Consider the following 22,610-nt stretch of genomic DNA (forward strand, 5'->3'; position numbering starts at 1 on the left):
CTATTAAATGAATCAAAATTGTATTTATTTATTCTGTTCTGGGTTGTAATAGAGAAAAGGACGATATTGTTTGGGTATACAGGGTTTTGAGACGATGCTTAGCTGCCATCTGATTAGAAAAAGTCCTGCAGTATGTTTAGTGTTGGACCCAGCTGGTGTGTGAACTTTTGTTATGTTTCAGTCTATTGGTTTCTCTCATTCTCTATTTTACACACACACACACACACACACACACACACACACACACACACACACACACACACACACACACACAGAATAATCATCAGAATAACTTAAGCTGTTGTGAAAGTTCTAGAGCTACTGTAAATGATATACTGTCATAGTTTTTATGAGAATTGCTCTAGCCTTAAGTAGAGCAGATACATTACTATTACTGCCTGATACACATTTGTATCTTTGTGATTAATGACTAAGAAAGAGTGCATTACTGAAGCTGACTGATTTATGTTTGCTTTACATACATAAAAAATGAAGAATGAATGAAAAAGGACGATGCTGAGCATTTCTGAATTTAGATTCTGTTTGAAAGCAGAAAAAAAAAATTATGCACTGTAATGATGAGACAAGTGAGATGGCCTTATTAAACAAGAAGAAATGGAAAATAGAAAGAGAAGGGGCCTGTCTGGCTTCCAGTAGAGCCAGAGAGTGGTTATGTACAAAGCCGAGTCAGAGCACAGCTGATGACAGCTCATTGTTCACTCCTGTGATCAGTTGTGATTGTTAGTCATCTGGAAGTGATTAGCATGCTTGTATATGACTCTATGAATATCCATGTATAGAAGTGCTAAATTCATTCTTAAAAGAACCCAACAGATTAGTGCTTCGCCACACTATCACATTAAAAATTATTACTGAATAAGCTTCATGAGTACATTGAATAAGTTTCCTACTTTTTGAATTCTTTTTTCATCGATTTAAGCAATCACACAAAGCTCCTAATCTCATGTGGAAACACGTGCACAGACTATACAGTGCATCTGTTTCAAGTGCAAGTAGAAACAGAGATTACATGGATGAATGGAAATGAAAAAGAATTAAAGCCTGTTGAAGGCTCTTTTTTAAGACACAACATGCACAATTTTAAAAAATGTTTGCGTCTTAATGGAAAAGTGAAGGTCAGATATGGGAAAACAACGAGGACACACAAATGTTCCCACTCACTCTCACTCATCTAGTCATTTAGTTCTGAGTACAGCTATTAAAAGCTGGTAGCAAGCTATGCTGAAGGAATATAATTTTGAACTTTGCCTGGTGGTTTGATGAACATGATGGCCATTACAAGCATTGGATATAAACTCAGTTACCCATATGGATGATGTTGTACAGATGTTTTAGTATTCTTCATCAAAATCAAGCAAACATATACACCAAAATATAAATTCTGGTAATATCCTTTGGAAGAGTTTTTTTATATTGTGCAAAAATATAACAAAGTTGGTAAGTTAATATTGTATTGTAAAGACCCTACAGAGAAGTCCCAACAATCAAACGACCCCCTATGAGCAAGCATTTTGGCGAGAGTGGGAAGGAAAAACTCCCGTTTAACAGGAAAAAACCTCCAGTGGGACCAGATTCATCTGCCAGCACTGGTTTGGGTTGACAGGAGGACAAAAGAGGTGCTGTGGATGAGGGTCAGAGATGAATAATAACTCATAATTTAATAATTAAATACAGAGTATTGCACCCTTGATCTCTGGCTCTCTTCCACAGCTTGTCTTTTATCCTGTCTTCCTTGTCTCTCCCAGCCGGTCGCTGCAGATGGCTGCCCTTCCCTGAGCCTGGTTCTGCCGCTCATAGGGGGTTATATGATTGTTGGGTTTTTCTCTGTATGTATTATTGTAAGGTCTACCTTGCAGTATAAAGCGCCTTGAGGCGACTGTTTTTGTGATTTGGCGCTGTATAAATAAAATTGAATTGAATTGAACTAATTTGAACTGAACCCTTATCATTGTTGTAAGTGACTTGTTGGGTGATCCAGAGAGAGCATTCTTCACACGAGGTACAAGCTGTTTGGGGCTTATCCAGATTAAAAAAAAAGTCTTTTTCAAGAAATGGCCAAGGCGGCAGCAGAATTTGCAACAAATATAACTTAACAGGCTTATAGAGATAGTTTCAGCGGTCAAAGGGGGTTAGATTGATTATAAGGTAGACCACAGAGTCACAAAGATCCTTGCAAAACAGGTCATTTTTTAAATTTAATTTTATGCATAACATTGTGGTAAATCCTATAGCAGAGCTTGATTTTTGTGCTGCTGCTTCATATCAAAACAATATCTGCTGAAATCTTATCGCTGCATGTGGTTTGAACTACAAATTCACTGATCCATATCACGTCACTTCACCTCCCTCCCTCCCGTTCACCTGAAGAGAGGTGGAGTGAGGAGTTGGGGTGCCACGTGCCTCACTCCACGCGGGCAGAAGGTATTGCTGTTTTGGATAGTAGTGGTGCGCGAGCGACGCAGCTGCGGGTCAGGTTCAGTTAACGGGCTTATTTCCAGCCAAAGCCGAGATAACGCGGAGCGACTGAACAGGAAGACAAGAGAGAAGATAACAGAACACCAGGAGAAAGGCGTTTCATCGACGAGTCTTCTTCGCGAAGGTAAATTATTTTTAGCCAACTTTTCCTTGAGTGTCCACTGTAAGCAAGTCGTTACAGAGAATATTTCGAGGAGGAGAAAGCAAAAAAACAAAAAACAACAACAACAACAAAAACACGGAGTAGCTACTTTTCCTGTTGTTGTTTTCTCCCCCATGCTACTAATGTTTTTGCTTAGCTCCAATCAGACTGAGACTTGTTTGAAATATTAACATGTAAAACACATGTTTTCTCTTTGTCTCCATAATTACTGTTGAAGCCTTTACTAAGCTTTGTATGTGACTATCCTTTACTCACATCTGCATGTGAAGACTGGAGTTGCTTTTCTCTGACACATGTTAGCGATATTCAAAAGGATTTGTTGCACGTTGATTAAAACAAAAACTTAGAAGATAAATGTACGCCTTAAGTGGCAGTCGAAGAGAAGCCGATACCTCCCTTATGCCGACTCAAAGTCTGTTCGGTTATTACACCCTTTCAATTGTGTCACAATGCCGCTAATCGACACGTGAAGTGCTGTAACTTGCAGGAAAACTAAAGTATCACATGTGTGACAAAGAATATCGCTCTTAGATTTTTTAGGATTAGAGGGATGGAAACGAATTAAAAAATAGAGTCGTTGAGACTTTTAGGCGAAACCCACGGCTCTAAAACGGAAAACAAGACACATGCAGTATTTACTGTGCGCATTCCAGAGCCTAGGGCGTGTATTAAAAGGACAGTTGAGGTATTCTTGTTTAGCATCAGGTTTGGTTAAGTTTATCACTGATTCAATACGAGAACGTGTGTGAGTGGTTCAGTACCGCGGACAGCGGTTTAAGCCGGAGCCAAAGATTAACTGGTATCAGTAGCCTAACAAACAGCTGGCTGATTGCACTACAAACAACAGTCTCTCTGGCTAAATGACATAATGATTTGTTGAAAACTCCGATCGAGATTGAATATAAGGCTAATATATTTGCTTTATGTCATCTGACATCTAATAATTACTTGATTTGTTGCTTCCATTAATATGATGGTGGCCATTCAGAATGATTATGTGTTATAGTTATGAGGTTTAAAATAGTAGATAGTTTTGTGGTGTTGTGATGGAAAATGATTCTGTAAGATCTGATACATGTGTACATTATAATCTGACCTAATACAAATCATGATTATTCTATAGTAAAGTAATACTAAACTAATCCTTGGCATTTGTATAATTTAAGATTTAAATAGGCAGCTTGTGTCATTGGGTCAGTGTGTCAACCAAACAAACATTGTTAAAACACTCATTCAGTATGGGGATTATTTCTCAACAGTTTCAGACGCATACAGGCTGCGTTGTGGATACTTGTGCATTTGCCAGGTGAGAAAGTACTTGTTGCATTGAGGTACATGTAGGTAGTTTACAGTCTATTATTATCTGGACATAACGGTTCAGGCTGTGACTCAAAGACAGAAAATGTGACTTCATGCACTTTCAATTGGGTCTATTAGATTTGCAGAATTAGCCCCTCACATTTTGTAGAGCTTTTAATTTTTCTCCGCTGTAAAAGCCTCTTTAGCCACATAGCTCTTAAAGAAGCTCAAAGATGTATCTAGAGGTTTGGTATTTAATTGAAAGTCAGTCGACCTAAATCTTGGGGTTTTTGTTAAGCACTGATTTTTACTGATCTCATCATTAAACTTCTGCAGGCACTGTTTTCTTTCTGTGCCCATGTCATAAATGCCATAAATTAAATACATGTTTAAACTCTGGCTGGCAGTTTTTATGTTTATCATGGCAGCCTTGTAAAAACATTATTATGGGCCACGTTTCAAACATGATAGGATCAGAGACTGTGCTACACAGGGTTATACAGCCCTGTCCCTGTGTCTTGCCATTAAAATAATCAATTCTTTTCTTTTCCCCATCCTTATTTCTTTGTTGTTTACACATAACCAATGCTCACAGTTGTCACTCATGACAAAAGCAAAATGTAGCTCCTTTTTGATAAATGTGAACAATTTCCATGTTCCCCTGTTATCTCTGTGGCAGAAAACATTGCAATCACCTAACACTGACAAAAAATATAAATAACATATCATTAGTAAATAGATCGGTGTAGGTTTAATCCATGATTTAATGAGCATATCTATTCATAAAAGAAACCCACGTACAATATGTCTTTTGTCAGAATTGCAGGATTTATTAAATTAATTCTCTATTCCCAGTGTGGGCACAAAGCACGAGCAATTAAACAAAGTGCATTAAATAAGTGTTCCCCATTGCATCAGTTACTGTCCTGGTAGCAAATCACTTGGGTCAGCGATCGGCCACCCTCTAAAAAGCACCCCGATGGGAATATCCCCAAAATGTAAACACAGTGCTCTCTGCTGATCACAGCTGCCATGTGCCCAGTTTTTTAAACACCTATTCTGAGTAAGACTCTCAAAGTTGCTGTTAAAGTTTTACCGGAGTTTTAAGCATTTCTTTCTGGGTCTGTGGAAAATTAAAGTAAATGTATTGTAGAGTGTAGACAGGATGTACTTTAGGATGCCTGTTCTAGATATATTTTATCTCCAGTTACATTTTGAGATCATTCTGTGCCTATGTGGCTACATGTAGTATGTCTTTTTAATGTTTCCTTCTGTAAACCTTTAAAATGTATTTGCCTCCCCGTGTCTTTCTCCTGTTTCCTTTCTATCCCCTCCCCAGCATGTAAAAGTGCACAGCCAAATAGGAAGCCTTGTTTTGGGACTCACTCATCAGCTCATTCATGCTTAACTAATTTGTGGGCCTCTCTGTATAGCGTTGCCTGGCGACAAGGCCAAGTCAGGCACTTATAAATAAATGGGAGACTTGTTCTTACAACAAACATGAGGAAATGATGTTAGTGCTATTGCTGTGGGTCACTATTTTATTTTGTGCCAGAGTCAATGAAGTGTCTACCCTTTTAGAGATCACAAAAGTGCCATTCACTCGTTTTATTAAATAAAGTGAACCTGTCTGTGCTCTTTTTTATGAATATGTCTAAGAGAAAAAAAGCAGTTCAGATAATTGTCCCGGCTTTACACAAAGTCATGGCAAAGGAAATGGGGTATTTAAATGGTCTTATATATTTAAGGGTATAAGCTATAGCCTTTGTTCAGCCTTTTGCTACTATTTTATATTCTGTTTATTTATTATTCTTAGAAGATATAGAGATCAAGTGGAGAGGCAAGAAATCATGATATTATATGATGGCATCCTCAAGGGCTGATAGTTCAAAGCCAAAATGCTTTGCTAAAAATCATAAGGGAAGCACATTTGGAACAGAATTAAACGCTTGAGCTATATCCAGCTCTGTATCCAGAGCTGCCCTGTCAAATTAAGATGATCTGACATTACAGAAGAGAGATGGACTGCATTTTGATACAGAGTGCTTTAGAGTCCCGAGAGTGGGAGGGAGACACATTAGGTCAGCTGGTTAAACTGCCGTAGCAATATAGTAACACAAATTGGCAAATTTTTTCACCAAACTTTTTTATTTTAAAAATACTAAAACTATCCTCTGTCTTGACAACTTGAACTTGCACCACCATCACCACCTTTCTCTGCTTCGTGCCAGATGAGGCATTGTAAGCTGTCTGGCCTACAGCAGAGATTGGGCTTGGACTATAGTATGAATTTTGTGATTTTAAGTAGGCATGCCTTCAAGCAAGAGTGGAGGCATGTCCAAAATTAGACCACCGAGAAATTATTCCTGCTTGTTAGCTATGTGCTTGAGGCTGGTGTGGATCGAAAATGCTCGCTTATACACAAGAGCATGTAAAGAAATTGTTACAACCTTAACTGTTGTTTATGGTACCTTGCTTAAAAGCCAAGACTATATGCTGATTTGAAGTAGTCTTTAAAATAAGGAAACTAAACTCAGTGACTTATCTAAATGAATCATTTTAATCGAGATAGTAAAGGTAAAATAATTGTGTCATTTATTTGGGTTTGTGTTATTCTATTGTATTTGTATTTCTTAACTCTATCACGGATTGAGGAAACATAGAAAAATAGCACTGCTTGAAACCCCTTTATGACACGTTCCCTCTGTAAGATTTATTATGTGTGAAGTGAGGCTAACAGAAACTGGCTGTAGACAACTGGCTCTGCAATGATGTGTTCATTCACAAGTATAATTTGTGAGATATACCGTATGACCCACTTCATGGATATTTGTAGATCTGATGCGTGGCTGAGCTTGTGGATATATACTGTTGACATGTGTTTCCCCTTTAGTATGCCTGCTGAAAATATATAAGCAGTTCCCAGCCACACAGTGATGGGGCTGCCAGCTTCACCCAGCTGTGACTGTGGCTTGATGACATGGCATATCTCCTCTCTGTTGCTTTGGACTGCTATTGTCCTTAGGCTCCCCCAGCCAGCCCTGGCAACATCAGCCAACAGGAACTAACTCACACAGTGTTAGTTGCCTGTCCACATCAGAAGCAACAGAGGGACATGCACTCAGCCACGCTCTTACAGCCACAGTAACTGGGTCAATAAGCATGCCAAAAGAGATCCGCGCTACGACACTGACGAACCCTTGACGCAGAAGAACAAATACACAAATTCAAATGAGGGTGTTCATTGCAAGATTTCATAGATTTCACAACCATTTTGTGGCATTTTGAATTGAATTCCAAATACAACTTCAAACTCAGCTGTGATGGACATCATCTATTCTTCATGGTAACATTGTGACCATTTTAATTTGTGACTGCATATTTTAGTTGACAATCAAAGGTATCAGTCAAAAATCATGAATTTTTTATAGCAATGCTATTTCATGAACCACGAAAGGACTACTGACATATCATAATTATACAGAGATATGTTGATATAAATAATAATTTCATTTGGATAACTTACTACAATTTGTGTTCAAGTTACAATATATTTTTTATTACCAAAAAAATATAGATCAAAATGTGTTTTCTTGCTTTGCCATCGTTTGATGAAAAACCTCTGGATTTTCAGTTTAGGGAAAATGCTGTATTTCTGGCAGTGAGCCATTTAGATTAGGGTTGACAGGAGGGTCGGTGCATATTAAGGAAGTAGGCAGAAAAGGAATTGCCCTACTTTTGGTGATGATGTGCCCTTTACTCTAGCAGTTGTGTACATTTCCTTTACTTCACCTCTGGGCCCCTAGTGGCCTTGTATCACATTAGTGGCAGAAAATGTGAACATTATTTACTTTCATTCAAATTAATTAGCAAATGTTTTTGCATTTTGAGCATTCTGACTTCCATTAACTACATAAACATCCCCAATAAAACTCATTACTGACATTTTAACTTGCTTATTTTTTTAGTGCCATTTCTACGTTTTTGCACGAGCACGCAGCTTTTGAGAAGACGGCAACAAATACAAACCTCGCATTTATTGATGGATGGTTTCTAGTCACAGGTTCAGACATTTTCCTCCAAAGGCAGCTCTGATAAGTATGCAGGAGAAGGGTGTTTTGTGTACTCCTTTGATCCCACAACAAGAGCCAAAGCTTTGGTGCCCGTAGCTTTGAACATTTAAAGAGAAAGCTTTCAAAATGAAAACACATTTTTCTCATCTAAGATCAGTCACAATTACTGTCCTTTCAAGAACAGAACAATGAACAGAATTATTAGTATTAATGAATGACTGGTTATGGTAATTGTGTGTGTGTTGACAAGTGTGTTGGATCTCACTGATTATGATGGACTAAGAACCTTTTTTTTTTTGGTGCTGTCTTTTCTACTCCTGGTTCCTGCTTTTCATAATAGTAAGAAACACAAGCTAGGACAAACCTACATGTAGTTTATTTTAACAGATTATAGATGATAGATGAAACTGAGTGCTTAAGTCTAAAGATGACATCTGAAACTAGAATACTTGTTATTTAGTTTTTTTTTTTTAAGGAATAATGTAAAAGAAAAGAACAAAACATGAAAAATAATACCAGGTCTGTTAGTATGGGACCCCTGAATGAGGGAATTATTATTATTGGTTGCACATTCTATTAACTGGTATATGTTTGCAAATAATTTTATAAAATACTCTTACGGAGTAAAACGTAACACATTTTGCAAACTCTACAAACATTTTTAACACTTGAAGCATAATTCAGCCAGACACTACAGGGACAGTGATGCAGAAGTTCCTCCATTTGCCAGTGCAACAGTTTCCTCATAATAACCATAAACTGTGACAATAGAGACAGGATCATATTATATTTTTATACAATGCAATTTTCACTTCCTGCCTAGCGTAGGGAGAAATGGTTAAAACTGTTTGGAGAGCAGTGGTATTAATTTATGAACTCATCTGTAAAAAACATTGTTAGATTAATACTTAAAACTTGTCTTGTGTTCAGTCCCTATGGCGTGCTAAAATGCTTGCTTAAGCAGCTTCTAAAAATCCCAATTTGTAATTTATGCATTTGTGATGTCACTTAATGTAAACTGACAACAAATGACTTGTGATTTCGCCTTTCACAAATGCACAAATGAAGGCTTTGTTGAGGTTAATTAAGTCAGATGAAACATTATTGAGTATTTGGTGGACTAGACCAAACATGAAAATCAGCACTGCTCATTGGTTTTCATTGTTTTTACTTTGTCAGGTAACACAAAGTCAACCATGGTTATTTCTAGTCCGAGACACTGATTTTTATTGAAAACAGCTTGTGATTTTATACTTCTTTTTTCCAGTAAAAAGGCCCCAGAGCTGTGGCTGGTGAGGGAAATGGCTGGCTGATGGAAGTTTAATGGACAGAGCTAGAAGTGAGACAGGTATACTTTACGAAGGCAGAGTGAAGGTGGTGAACAGGGCAAGGCAATTGGCACAGTGGAAATTGGAGAAACTGATCCTGAGGGACAGGAGATAAAGATTACCACATGCGCAAACACACACACACACACACACACACACACACACACACACACACACACACACACACACACACACAAAAATAGATCCAACTTGTAGTGTTAGCACCACGTGGAGGTGACTAAAGGTCTTGCAACAATTGATTTAAAGACCAGAACCTTAAATACTGCTGGAATTTGATGACTGGCTGATTATCAGGTGTGCAGGTTGAGTGACCAGAGAGATGGGAACTTGGTGCACACACAGAAAGGCAAGAAACATTTTGGACATCAATGCAATTGTATTTAGTCAGATATTAGCTGAACTATTTTGTTTGAAACAGCTTCAGCTGTTTATTAATAGAGACTTTTTCTACCAAACACTATTACAATTTGATGCCATGCACACCATGCTGAAAAGTTAACAGCCACATTGGATCTGATACAAGCACAAATTTCTACGAATAAATATCTATATCCACACCATGTGCACACCATGTTTGTCTTGAAATGCTCACTAATTATTAGCCAAACAGTAGTAAAGCTTGGAAAAAGTGCAATGCAAACTAGTTTTCTTATTACATCTTGGAGTGTAGCTGGACAGTTGTTGCAGACAAGTCCATCATTTCCATTCAAACCATGACTGTAACAATATGCTACTGACCAAAGCAATGAGTCTTTTGCCAACCAGTTGTGGAATACACATTTTTCTCTAATGATAAGTGGTTTTCAGGGGGTCACTGACTTGGGCCAGCATGACTGGGACTTTAACAATCATTTTCCAACAACTACCATCAACCTCTGGCATCCTGTCACATTGAAACTGGGTGCCAGATGGTCATGAACTATTCTCTTGGCCTGTGTGACTGGGGTCTTAGTTATTTGATTCTACAGTGTCACCATGATTGTCACACCCTTATTTACTGATGGACAGAGGGGGCAGGGGTTGCTCCAGAATTTTTTCATAGGGGCAATATGGGGGCCACTAAAAATAATGGGGTGGCACACCAAAAACAGAATTTCCCAATTTATTTATGCTGTTGTCAAATATAGGTTACTTGAAAAAAAAATGGCAAAAAAGAAAGAAAGAAAAAATCATTTGCCTAGTTAATTCCCTGCTATTAGAGTTGACATCTCTGATAACATGTACATATGAAAACCAAATAAGATTTTGAAATTCATAATAATCTGTTTTAACTGATTGACTGATTAATTTACTGGAAATTCTGGGTGGTGTGCAGTGCCCCCCGGCAGCCAATGTCCCAAGAGAATGTCTGAAAGATCATCAGAAAGCCTGGAGAACTGTTGATTAAAAAATATTTAAAAAAATGAAGGGTTGTTCAAGACTGTATATTTAAGCACAGTCACTACTCCAGTGTGTGGGTTTTGTACTGTACAGCTAAAACAGCCCTTCTGGGTAAGTGAAGTACACAAAAAGGGTTACTGAGTGGAATGCATCCATCTACTTACAGCTCAGTAGCAATTGCCTGAATATACAGCCTTTATGGTCATTGTAAATGAATAGCTGCTGATTGCAACAGAGCCAAGAATAGCTTAGGTTTAGTAATAGTCCTTTTCCATTAATGCTGCTCCTGTGCTTGGTGAATTCTGATTACTTACAGTATGTGCATTTCAATTGCTTACAACTGGCATCACTATATGAACTGTGTGGTTTTGATCTAAAGTTACTATCCCCATCAGACTTTGTTTTTTCTCTCACTGTGTGCTTTAACTGGTTGAGATGCCCACCCTCAGATGACTGATACTTCAGTGGTTAACTTCTGTTAAAAGGGAGTTTTTCCTTCACATTGTTACCAAAAGCTTGCTTAAAGGGAGATGATCGTCTTTCTCTCTACTGTATTACATGGACTTTTCCTCACTATGCAAACTTGTTCCTCACTACATGCTGACGGTTGCATGGAGATCTCACTCTTTTCTTCTAACTTGGGCTTTGTATTAAGTCTTCATATAAGGAATTGTTGGAGGAAAGCGATTTCCAAATGCGACGAATTTTCTGAAAAGTTCAAAATCCTTTCACAAATTCTCTCTCCATCTTCTCAAGCTCACAGTGGGTGCTCAAAGTAGCAGCATGCTGAGATCTCATTATGTGAAATCAATTCCTTTCAACATGTATCTCAGCCTCCCAGCGCTTTAGCTTCCGGCAAAAGTGGGCTTCAGCTAAGAACAGAGCCATCGTTTTGTTTGGCAAGCACTCACATTCATATGCCGTGACATACTGTATGCCAGCTGTAGTACTTACATAACAGACAGTTATGTATGTACTACATAACTGCTTTAATAATCATAGACATGATTATTAAAGCAGAAACAAATCAAAACAAACTCAGTTTTGTAATTCTCCTTTGTGTGCAATCAGTGCTGTTAGGTACATTGCAGGAGTGTTCTTTCTGCCTGGAAGCAGTCAAGGGTAGTCAAGTGAAAAACTTTCCTCAAACATGCTCTACTAAATCTTTCGTCCTGCACAGTTTGGTTATTTAAAGATTAATGGGAGATTTGAAAGAAAGAGACTCATTCCCAGATTTAAAATTCAGCAGAGATAATACTGTCCTATCTGCAGGTGCGTTTGTTACTTTCTGTTTCTACCTGATCTCCATTTTCAGTCGTAAGCCTCAGTTCGAGTGAAATTAAATATTGCAGAACGTCACACATGACAACACCCAAAGGCCCAACCACCACCTCTGAGCACCGAAAAAAGTGGATTTTACAAAAAAAAAAGGAAAAAAATAAAAGTAAAAATGTTTATCTCTCTCTCCCTTTCATAGCTCCATTTTCCGCCACCGGTGCCCCCCTGCTCTTGAGGCTGTGGTATGAGCCTATGTGGCAGGAAGGCGCTAACGTTGCTGAGCAGCGTGTTCGCCGTCTGCGGCCTCGGCCTGTTGGGGATCGCCGTGAGCACCGACTACTGGCTCTACCTGGAAGAGGGCGTCATCCTTCCTCTCAACCAGAGCACCGAGATGCGCATGTCGCTCCACTCTGGTCTGTGGAGGGTTTGCTTTTTGGCTGGTGAGTTAGTTTGAAGTCAGAATACAGTTTGAACACAGTAGAGTAGATTTCCTGTTAGTCTCAAAAGCAGTAACAAAGTGGAAATAAAATCGTGATGCCATCTTTCAGAACTATTTTTATTATACACAGCTAAGTTTGAAGCACACATTCACCAAAATTTTTTGCATTGTCTCGTTTGCAGTATATTGTGCATTGCATTTTTTCCCTCTCATTTCTTTCCTTTTTTTACTTCTCTTTAACCACTAGACTGCTGCAAGTATAGAAGATGTATTTTTGTTTTTGCTTTGCACTTGAATATTTGAGCATGAACTTTGAAACTTTGCCTTCACCTCTGCATAGCTTTATGATCCATCACCTTACCTGTATACTATCTCCAAACTGTTTTCCAGTCCTATGCTGTATCCTTCAAAATCACTTTTCCTGTTGATAGAGAGCTATTCAAGACTGCTTCTCTCATGATTTAACCGATTGCTGATTTACATTCAGTGGTGCCAGATGAAGTTTTGGTTGGTGCAGACACTCCTCTCTGCTCCTTAACTGGACTTTCCTTTTCCTTCTTTTTGACCTGCATTTTTCACTTTACCATTCCACATTAAAAGCAACTGCAGAAGCACAGCACATTGCATGGATAAACACCATCTTAACGTGTTCCTCCACAGTTCTTGATTGGAAAATATTGGAAATACTAACCGTTTTAAATCTTTTCTTTAGAGAAACAACCGTCCAGACAAGTGTTGTCCCAGAGTAAACCAGGTATCCATTCTTGCTCTTACCCTCTCGATTCCTCCAGTAATCACAACAATTTACTGTACTTGCAGTACTATGTTCTGTTATTTTGCTGGATATCTAGATACCAAAGAAAAAAACAATCTCCTTTATGTTTTGTATTGCATCCAATGATATTTGTGCTTAGGTCTTTAAGATGCTTTTATTAGTTATGCTACAGAAGCCAGACGTATATTAACCAATTAAAATAACATGCTTTTTCCTCTTTTGCTTGGTCATTAAATTGATTTTGTCTGATTTTGCTCACAAGTACAGATCAACACAATGTATTTAACCCACCGTAGGAGACATACCAACAGTTATAATCATACTGACTCTTCTTTTTTATTATTGGTTTAACTTTCTTTGATCAACTGTTTATGCATCAGTCAGGACAAGAAGGACATCTAAGTCAGACGAGCTGTCTTTAGATTGTTTCAGAGTTCACTTTACTTGGTTAAGTTCTGGGCGCTGCCTGGGAAAACCGTAAAGCAGGTTTTTCCCAGTATTTCTGTAGATCTAATCTGTTCTGGTTTGCCAGCTGCTGGAGTGTTAAAACAGCTGGAGAACACCAGCTTCTTTCTGTCTAGAGTATGAGATATTGCTCACCACCAACCAGTATTTCTTGTTTTTAACTGAATGTCCACATCTAGGGAGATTAGCCACACTCCATTTTCTTTGTCTAGCTTTGCATTAAATTATAGTTATTTCTAAACTACTAATACTAATTTGTAAGCCTTTCCAGTCTCTTTTTTAAGAACAGCAAACCTAAAAAAGGTGTTTCAGCAAACCTGATTTTATTGATTGAATTCCATCTTTACAAACTTGTACTGTTTAGCTTAACATTTCACTTTAGCCAGCCTACACTGGGAATGTTTCAATTATTTTGATCAGTATGGTCAGGAAGAATATTTGTGTTTTTCTTAAATGGTAACATAACCTTTAACATCAGTCCACTTACTGTTGATTTAATCTATACGACAATTGAGCTGCTTCGTCCTTTTTCAGGGTTAATGGTTAAGTCTTAGTAAATATGTTGGGATTCCAGTTGTGATTATGTAAGAGATGTTCTGCTGCCATGAAGCAGGCCTTTGGTTAAAACAAACTAATGGTTTAGTGTGTTTTTTAGGGGCAATTGAGTGGCCTTATTGCCCACTTAATTTGACCCAGAAACAACCAGTGCTTACCATCACAGTGTGTAGTTACACCAGTGAATGTGAATGAGGTTGCACGGTGTTGTGGCAGGTGAAGTATATCACGTTTTACAGTTAGTATTTTATTCCAGAATCAGTTATTATAGAGAATAATAAAAAATAAGAGAAAAATTGAAATAATAACATAAGTCTTCATCATGAAAGTTCTGTAATAGTTGTTATTTTCCTTTGTTGGGAATAAAAAGAAAGTGGTGATTAGTAGTAGTACAGAAATGCTGTTGACTGGAGTACAAAATATTTCATGACCAAAGGGAACCTTGGACTTACTGCATAGTGGCTCAAGCTTTTACTTTATGTTAAAAGAAAAGCTGATACAATGAGCAAGTTTGAGGGAGATCTGCAATGACTTACATATGTATACACAATGTGGACCTGAACTAGTCCAATCAGTCTGCGTTTACAAACTTCTTCTCCATCAGTTTCTCCTGCTGTCTGTCTGTCTTATATTCATATGCAGACATATTAATCCTAATGTCTGTTAAATATAACTATGTCATGATATAGTTAGGTAATTAACTAACAAATTACAGACTGTATTTGCGCATATGTGCAAATGTAGACATACTGTATGTGATATCACTAAGAAGTGGGGGCCCGATATTTGCATACACAAAGAAACCCTAGAAATGCACAATAAAAACTGACTTTTCATTAAAGTGAAAACCAGCAAGACTATAAACATGGGGTCAATAACTGGCTAAATCCTTGGAGAACAGTCTCAAGAATCTCCCAGATTTGTTTGATATATTATATTTTTCTTAAATAGCTATGCAAAAACATAACACATCCTTATATGTGTATTCTGTGGAAGCAGTATGAAGGTAATTACATATGCTGAACCCCAGAATATCACCTAATCCAACACCTCATAGTGTGTGGAGTTAATGAAGTGATGAAAAAAATCAGTTGGTGTGTTTTGCTGCCACATTTTGTACTGTATGTGTCAGCGCGATAAGGAGAAAGGTGTTAAAGTCTAATGTTGGGTGTTCCTCAAACAAATACTGACAGCATAAACTGTGTGGAAGCTATAAACTCCCCATTCTCTTTCTAAGTTGACTGATTTTAAGTGATATTTAAATTTAAGAGCCTCACAGAGAAAATAAACTGAGCTTGGTCCTTAGATACCACTTGCAACTCGTCGTTCCAACAACTTGTTTGAAAACATGACATTTGTGACATTTATTCGTTTTTGCCATTATAGGTATTCATCATGTCAAGACATCCATGTATTCTGCATGTGTACTGTATGACCTTCAGGGTTGGATTTAATTAATCGCTTGTGTACAAAAACATATACTGAAATTTCACTTAATATTTTTTTTCCCTGTGTTTCATTCTAGGAGAGGAGAATGGACGGTGTTTTACCATTGAGTATGTGATGCCTACTAATGTGCAGATGACATCTGAGTCCACTGTTAGTGTACTCAGTAAGTAACTGTTCACATGTCATGATTATTTCTGACCATTTTTCAGTCTATTTTCTAAACTGAAAAGATGCCATTTAGTTTAAAATGCTTCACCATAATAGCATCTAGGGGCACAGCGGTTTTAGTCATAGAAAAATGTACCGTACCAAAGCTACTGCACAGAAATGCAGAACCAAGATGATAAAAACATAAATGTTTTATATAGAAGTGTGTGAAAGAACTGTGTTAACTGAAGCCACATACATTTGTCAGAAGTCTTTTTTTTTTTTTTTACAAGACAATGATTCACCCCAACCGGTCGCAGCAGATGGCCGCCCCTCCCTGAGCCTGGTTCTGCCGGAGGTTTCTTCCTGTTAAAAGGGAGTTTTTCCTTCCCACTGTTGCCAAAGTGCTTGCTCATAGGGGGTCATATGATTGTTGGGTTTTTCTCTGTATCTATGAAGCGCCTTGAGGCGACTTATGTTGTGATTTGGCGCTATATGAATAAAATTTAATTGAATTGAATGATAAGATTATTCTTAACAAACACTCAATTCATATGTAAATCCTGTTTTGATATTGTAAAGTCTAACAGGATAACAGAAAATAACTAAGTTTTACCTGAGTACAACTCACATGAATTAAGTCCACACCTCTTTATTTATTTTATTTATTAACCTTTATTTAACCAGGAAGATCCCATTGAGATTAAAAACCTCTTTTTCAAGGGAGACCTGGCCAAGATAGGCAGCAGCAAGTGTCTCACAGTTACAGAAATTACTCAAACACAGGCAGCAACAACACACATGCAACAATAAGTGAAAGAATACAAATAAAATAAAAAATAAAATTCAATAAAATTCAAATAAAATAAAAAAGTCAGTTAAAATGATAATCAATCTAATTGAAACAGTTGCATGTTATGGACTTGGCCTCAAGGATTCGTAGTTTAGATTTAAAATCACTTAATGAAATGAATTCAGTCATTCATTCATTGCTGTCCTGTCATCTCATACAGTATGTGGGGGTTTTTTTAGGATGGAGTGATATTGCAATTTGTGGAATAATCCCCAAGGCAAATGCATGCAAGACAAATACTGAGTGTTAATGAAAAATTCAGTGATGCTATTTAAATAACTCCCTACATGGTGAAAATGCATGGGCATACATATACGCATTAGCATTTGGCACTTTAAGTTTAAATCTGTGGAGTCTCACCAAGTCAAGCAAGCAAATTGTAGGAAAATAACATTGCCAAGCTATATAAAAGTCAGTTTTTCCAGAGCCTGCAATTATATAGTTATACTGAGTAGGTGCAGTAACTCAAAGATTAGCACACTCTTTTATGCTGTTATGTGGGGGTTGAAAAAAACTGACACAAATGCAGAAAAGTTGAAAAATAAAATGTAAGGGATTGCATTTTCTGGAAGAAGCAAATAACTAAATGAGAGCCACAGGATGAGTTAAACAAAATTCCAGCAAAGTACAAGCTAACAATAATAATACCTAAAGACATGAGGAAGCAAGCAGGAAGCTGTGAAGAGGGACAAATGGCCAAAAGACAAGGGAAACAACAGGAGAGCATAAACTGACCAGCCATTTAATTAATTAGGACTAGAACTAGGTTGGACTTCCTCTTGTTTACTCAACTGGCTGAATTTTTTGTGCCATAAATTAATCGAGATGCTGTGAACAGTCCTCAAGGATTTGGGTCCAGATCTGGTGACAGTGGATGTTTAAAACAACAGTTTAGGATGACATTGAAAGTAAACCACTGTCCAATGTATCCGCTAGCCAAATGTTTATGTTTTCATTCAGAAAAGATTTTTGAATATTTCTTGTAGATTTCAACTGGCAAGATTGCCACTGAATCCAAAGTTTTACCAGCTAATGAACATTAAAGCCAAATTCCATTAAGATTATGGCCTTAGACATCTGGCCCACTTAGCTAAAAGGCTATATTTTGGGGGTAATGAAGAACACAATGGGGGTTCGGGAAAAAGTACCAGAGACTCTAAGAGGTCTTTTGCCATTTTCTCACAGCGAGCAGGCCCTGCTCCGTCTTAACATAAAAGAATCAAAAGTTAGTCAAGGTAATTAAACACTAAATCCATGAAAGTGAGGCATAAGATAGACCGACTGAATATTTCATGCTGCTACTACAGCAAATTTTAATAAGAAAAATAAATAGATACAGATATTGAAATTTTATATTAGCTAAGATAAGGACCCATAAAACACACTCAAACTCATCAGTTTATTTTCTTTTTGCTTCCCTTCTCTCCTTTTAGAGATGATTCGCTCTTCTACACCCTTTCCTCTGGTCAGCCTCTTCTTCATGTTCATTGGTTTTGTACTCAGTAATATCGGCCACATTCGACCACATCGCACCATCTTGGCCTTTGTTTCTGGAATCTTCTTCATCTTGTCAGGTACTTGATTTATACTTACTGTATCTGCACTAGTTGGACAAAGTGGCGCCATGTGTGCATGCACGTGTGCTTGCTTGGTGGGAGGTTGGAGGACAAGGTTCAACTGTGCTACCATCTGTTGCACGTCATTCATCTTGTCACATTATAATCTGTAAAATGAATTACAGTATGCCAGTGTTGCAGCTACCAGACCCCTGCTGCACACAGCAGGAAAGTAAACAAAACTTTCCAATTTTTTCACAAATTTTGCAAACCCTGGTGTTTGATTTCATACATCTGTGGCAATGGACTGAAAACACATGCATTCACAGATTAAGAGAGACTGTGGCCCAATATATTTGTGCATGTCCATCACTGTCATATAAAAGAATGATTGTTTTCATTAACTCTGTCTTTGGAAAATATTATGCAAACTTATGCAGCTATCAGTGATGTGTACCTTTGCTATATAAAATAAGTTTTAATCATTTCGTCTCTCTGCCTTCCACAGGTCTGTCTTTGGTTGTTGGTCTGGTGTTGTACATCTCCAATATTAATGATGAAATGTTGAACAGGACCAAAACTAATGAGGCTTACTTCAGCTACAAGTATGGATGGTCATTTGCGTTTGCTGCCATCTCCTTCTTGCTCACTGAGGTAACTTCAGAAAGTCAAATAGTATCTCACATTTTACAAGAATGTTTCAAAGCCACAGTAATATTTAACCATTTTCTGTCTAACTAATGGTTTTATGTACATAAACTTAGCACTGGTCTCAGTTTTGTTTGTATAGATTTAATCTCATCACTTGCCTTGTACTTCAGGCATTTAGCAAATCTTGTCCTTATAGCAGCTGAAGATGTACTGTGTCCCAGCCTTAATCTGTTTATTCCCTCCCCAGACGGCAGGTGTGATGTCAGTGTACCTGTTCATGAAGCGTTACACAGCAGAGGAAATGTACAGGCCCCATCAGGGCTTCTACAGACCTCGTCTCAGCAACTGCTCAGATTACTCCGGTCAGTTCCTCCATCCAGACGCTTGGGCCGGACGTGGTCGCAGTCCCTCCTCCATCTCCTCCGAGGCCTCACTCCAGATGAACTCCTCTAACTACCCCGCCCTTCTCAAGTGTCCAGAGTATGAACAAATGTCCTCCTCACCCTGCTGAGGCAGATGAGGCGCGGTTGTTTCACTGATGGGGTCTGTTTGAGCTGCCTGAATTTTGACATAAAATTATTGAATAATTTAATATTATCCAGCTTGATCTTTCCGCTTCAGCTGTTTGAACTATCTTTACCCTCTCTACCATTAAGTTTTTTAAGCAGTTTTTGATTTTGTAGAGAGCAACAGTAAACTGAAAGTCGCAGGTTCACTTTGTTTCCAGGCTGTACAACAAGTGACAGAGGAAATAGTTTTACCTGGTTTTACTTTTATTAGCTTTTTCTCAAGTTTTTGTGTGAAAGCTGGCTGCCACCCTGCTAGCTTTAGACTCTAGGTAAGAACTGGATCAGTAGGCTCTGTATATGTAATTATTGTAGAATCTGCAGGTTTTTCCTCAAATGCAAACATTTTACATCGATGTAGTTTCACGTAGAAACAAGCAGCTAATCAGAGGAATCACATAGTGTAGCTGGATGTGCTTCAAACATCCCGGGTTCTTGTTCTGAGAAAATGTTTCCTCACTCTGATTCTCTTATCATGTGATAATTGAGCAAATAGCGTGCACTTGCCATTCATAAAGGTTAACAGGGTTCAGAAAATCAGCTAATAGGGTTCAGAAAATTGCTTCTCATTTATTCTATAAACGTGCATGTGCAACAGCGGTGTTAGTGTGCACAGGCATTACATGCTCACATGCTCAGCTGTTTCTAATTAAAGTAGCCTCAACTGCAAAGCGTTGCACATTTTGTTGCCATGTACATCTTTGTATGCACATCACAGTTGTTTCAGACGTGTTCATGTGAAGGCTCTAAAATTCAGCTTTGAACATTTTCATGTTCAAGTGCAGGCTTAAGGTTATGAAACAGCTGTGAATCACAACTGCTCAGATAATTTTACTGATGTTCCATCTTATAAATAAACAGTTAAAAGATGTATTTGTTGGGTCCAATGCAGTTGGTATTTGACATTTTTATATGACTTTTAGTTGATTTTCTCCATGTCTGTACACCGAATAAGAACCGTTTGTTGTTGTGAAGCCATGAGAGTTTTGTAAACTTTTTAAGCACTATCAGGAATATGTCATTATTTTGTATTTACGCATAATATTACTCATTTTCAAGCTTGTTCGCATTGGTCCATCTAAGAAATGTAAATGTTGACATCAAAGGATGGGTTTGCATTATAAGTTGCTTGTTCACACATATGAGCTACATTATTTCAAAGGCCTAAATACAAACACGCTAATGGCTATAGAAACTGAGTGTTTTATTGTACATAGGAAACAAACTAATGCTTTATATGCACTCATATCTCGTCATGAATTACATACAGGACTGCGTCACACCGGCGAATATAACTATCCGTATATAAACAACCCTTTTACTCAAAGAGGACCTATAATTAATTTGTGCACTTATTAGTTTTGAAACAAATAAAACAAGAAGGAAACAAAAATATCAGAAAGGCAACAGTGTTTGAGTGTTGCTGCTAACTTAGAGTTATAAACTATTAGTTTATAAGAGAATGCCAAAGGGGAGAAGTTGAAGTTTGAAGTTTCTACTTGGATGTAGAACGAGTCAGTCAGGTTGTATTAAATACCATTTTCAGATGGGTTTATTGTGAATGTAAGATGTGCAAAGAAGATGCTGCTAAGTGGGACGTTTCTGCATATAGTGAAATACCTCTCCTATAGAGACACTTCAACCAAGTTCTGTAAGCATATTTTTTTATTTCTCCCTCAAAAAGAAAGAATATTCTTATATGTTAACAAATGCACCGCAGTCCTGAGTGTGCCAAGGAAGACACTGTATCCAGGTTAAGCACCAGTGTATTGAATATACACATTTCATGCAGTATAAGTGTAAAAAAAACATATTACATAGCTGCATTTTGTCTTGTTGCAATAATTTTGTGTTAGTTTGACATATAAATAAAATTTTACTTATTGTCAGTATATGGTGTGAGCTCCACGTGATATTAATGCATGCAACATTTCATCACTGGATCACATTGTTCCACCTGCACAAGTACATAAAACTAACAAACACAAACTGTGCCAAGTTAAACTTTCACTCTTTGAAACTACAGTATACACACCCATTCTATTTTCTTTATTTTAAACACTGTAAATATAAAATCATCTATGTGTATAGATTTTTTTTGTATAGACATCTATTCATGTAAAAACTGGTTGTTTTATTGTTGGGTAGACTTACTTGCAGTATATTTGACAGCTGCTTTGCCTCCTGCTTCACATTGACAGTGTGAGCTTTTTCATATTGTTAAGCTTACATTAATGCAAAGTATCCCAAATGGTGTCATGAAATGTTAATATGTGTATTTTTACATTCAGTCATATTCATGATGTTAGATGTGCAATTGACGGTGTGTTCTCTCAAATAAAATTATTATTTGATAAATACTCACTGCATGAATCTACTAAAGTCTGAGTTTATTGTGCATGCATATCCCTAAAGGGTCCTTCAAAATTCCAAAACTCTGAACCTGAAATCTCTAAAATCCATGACTATTACAGCTAAAAATGACGATAAATCTTAAAAACAGCAAGGCATCCTTAAATTCAATCATGAGTATCATATTCAAGAGGAAACTGTTATTTACATCTGTAATAGCTCGTATAATATTTATCTGTTCTGGGATCACATCAGAGTCTTGTTGCTAAGTATCAGTAGCAACAGACATAATGCTGGATGTGGGTCAAAAAGCGGCTTGCAGATGCTCAGCAGCTGTGGGCAGACTGAGAACTGCTGAGAAGACTGAGAACAGCTGCATCGGGGCTGTGGCGCTTGATTTCATAGCTTGCCTAAACTAATACTCAGTTAACTGCACAAAATGAGTCAGGGAAGGAGACTGTGGCTCGATCAATAACACAAAACAACAAACTAATGCAAGGAGATTGACCCTTGTTACTCTCAGGCAGGTAAAGCCATTTGCTGTGGATGTTTATTGCCATTAAAGAAAATGATCTGCTGGTAAACTACAAAGTATAGTAAATGTGTAGTCAAGTACCACCTTCTGTTGGCACAGAGTGGAAATGCATAACAAATAGAAACTGTAGTTACACACCCGTTGGCCACTTTATTAGCCACACCTGTTCAGCCACTAATGCAAATATTTAATCAGCCAATTGCCTGGCAGCATCTCTTTAGGCATGTTC

The 22,610-nt window shown here is 37.6% G+C and overlaps 1 protein-coding gene across 2 annotated transcripts; it reads left to right on the forward strand.

The window, feature by feature from the left end:
* Positions 1-2,405: 2,405 nt before the first annotated feature.
* Positions 2,406-21,861, forward strand: LOC146708089 (voltage-dependent calcium channel gamma-5 subunit). 2 transcript variants are annotated; one of them, XM_085459825.1, is made up of 7 exons: positions 2,406-2,620; positions 12,238-12,478; positions 13,190-13,231; positions 15,798-15,884; positions 18,155-18,295; positions 18,786-18,931; positions 19,176-21,861. In XM_085459825.1, the coding sequence occupies exons 2-7, from the start codon at positions 12,283-12,285 to the stop codon at positions 19,437-19,439; spliced, it is 876 nt and encodes a 291-aa protein (XP_085315951.1). In that variant the 5' UTR covers positions 2,406-2,620; positions 12,238-12,282; the 3' UTR covers positions 19,440-21,861. The 2 variants fall into 2 exon arrangements, with proteins under 2 accessions (XP_085315951.1, XP_085315952.1); XM_085459826.1 differs by lacking the exon at positions 13,190-13,231.
* Positions 21,862-22,610: the final 749 nt, after the last annotated feature.

Source organism: Copadichromis virginalis, linkage group LG6, assembly GCF_057382275.1.
Source record: "Copadichromis virginalis isolate Kocher_CV1m ecotype Utaka linkage group LG6, C_Virginalis_male_GT1.1, whole genome shotgun sequence".
Classification (NCBI taxonomy): domain Eukaryota; kingdom Metazoa; phylum Chordata; class Actinopteri; order Cichliformes; family Cichlidae; genus Copadichromis; species Copadichromis virginalis.

Bases quoted from the DNA above. Each gene is read 5' to 3' on its own strand.
- LOC146708089 (XM_085459825.1), top strand. From the start codon at position 12,283: ATGAGCCTATGTGGCAGGAAGGCGCTAACGTTGCTGAGCAGCGTGTTC. The intron at 12,479-13,189 runs GTGAGTTAGTTT...TCTTTTCTTTAG, and splicing joins GAGGGTTTGCTTTTTGGCTG to AGAAACAACCGTCCAGACAA. The intron at 18,932-19,175 runs GTAACTTCAGAA...TTCCCTCCCCAG, and splicing joins TCTCCTTCTTGCTCACTGAG to ACGGCAGGTGTGATGTCAGT.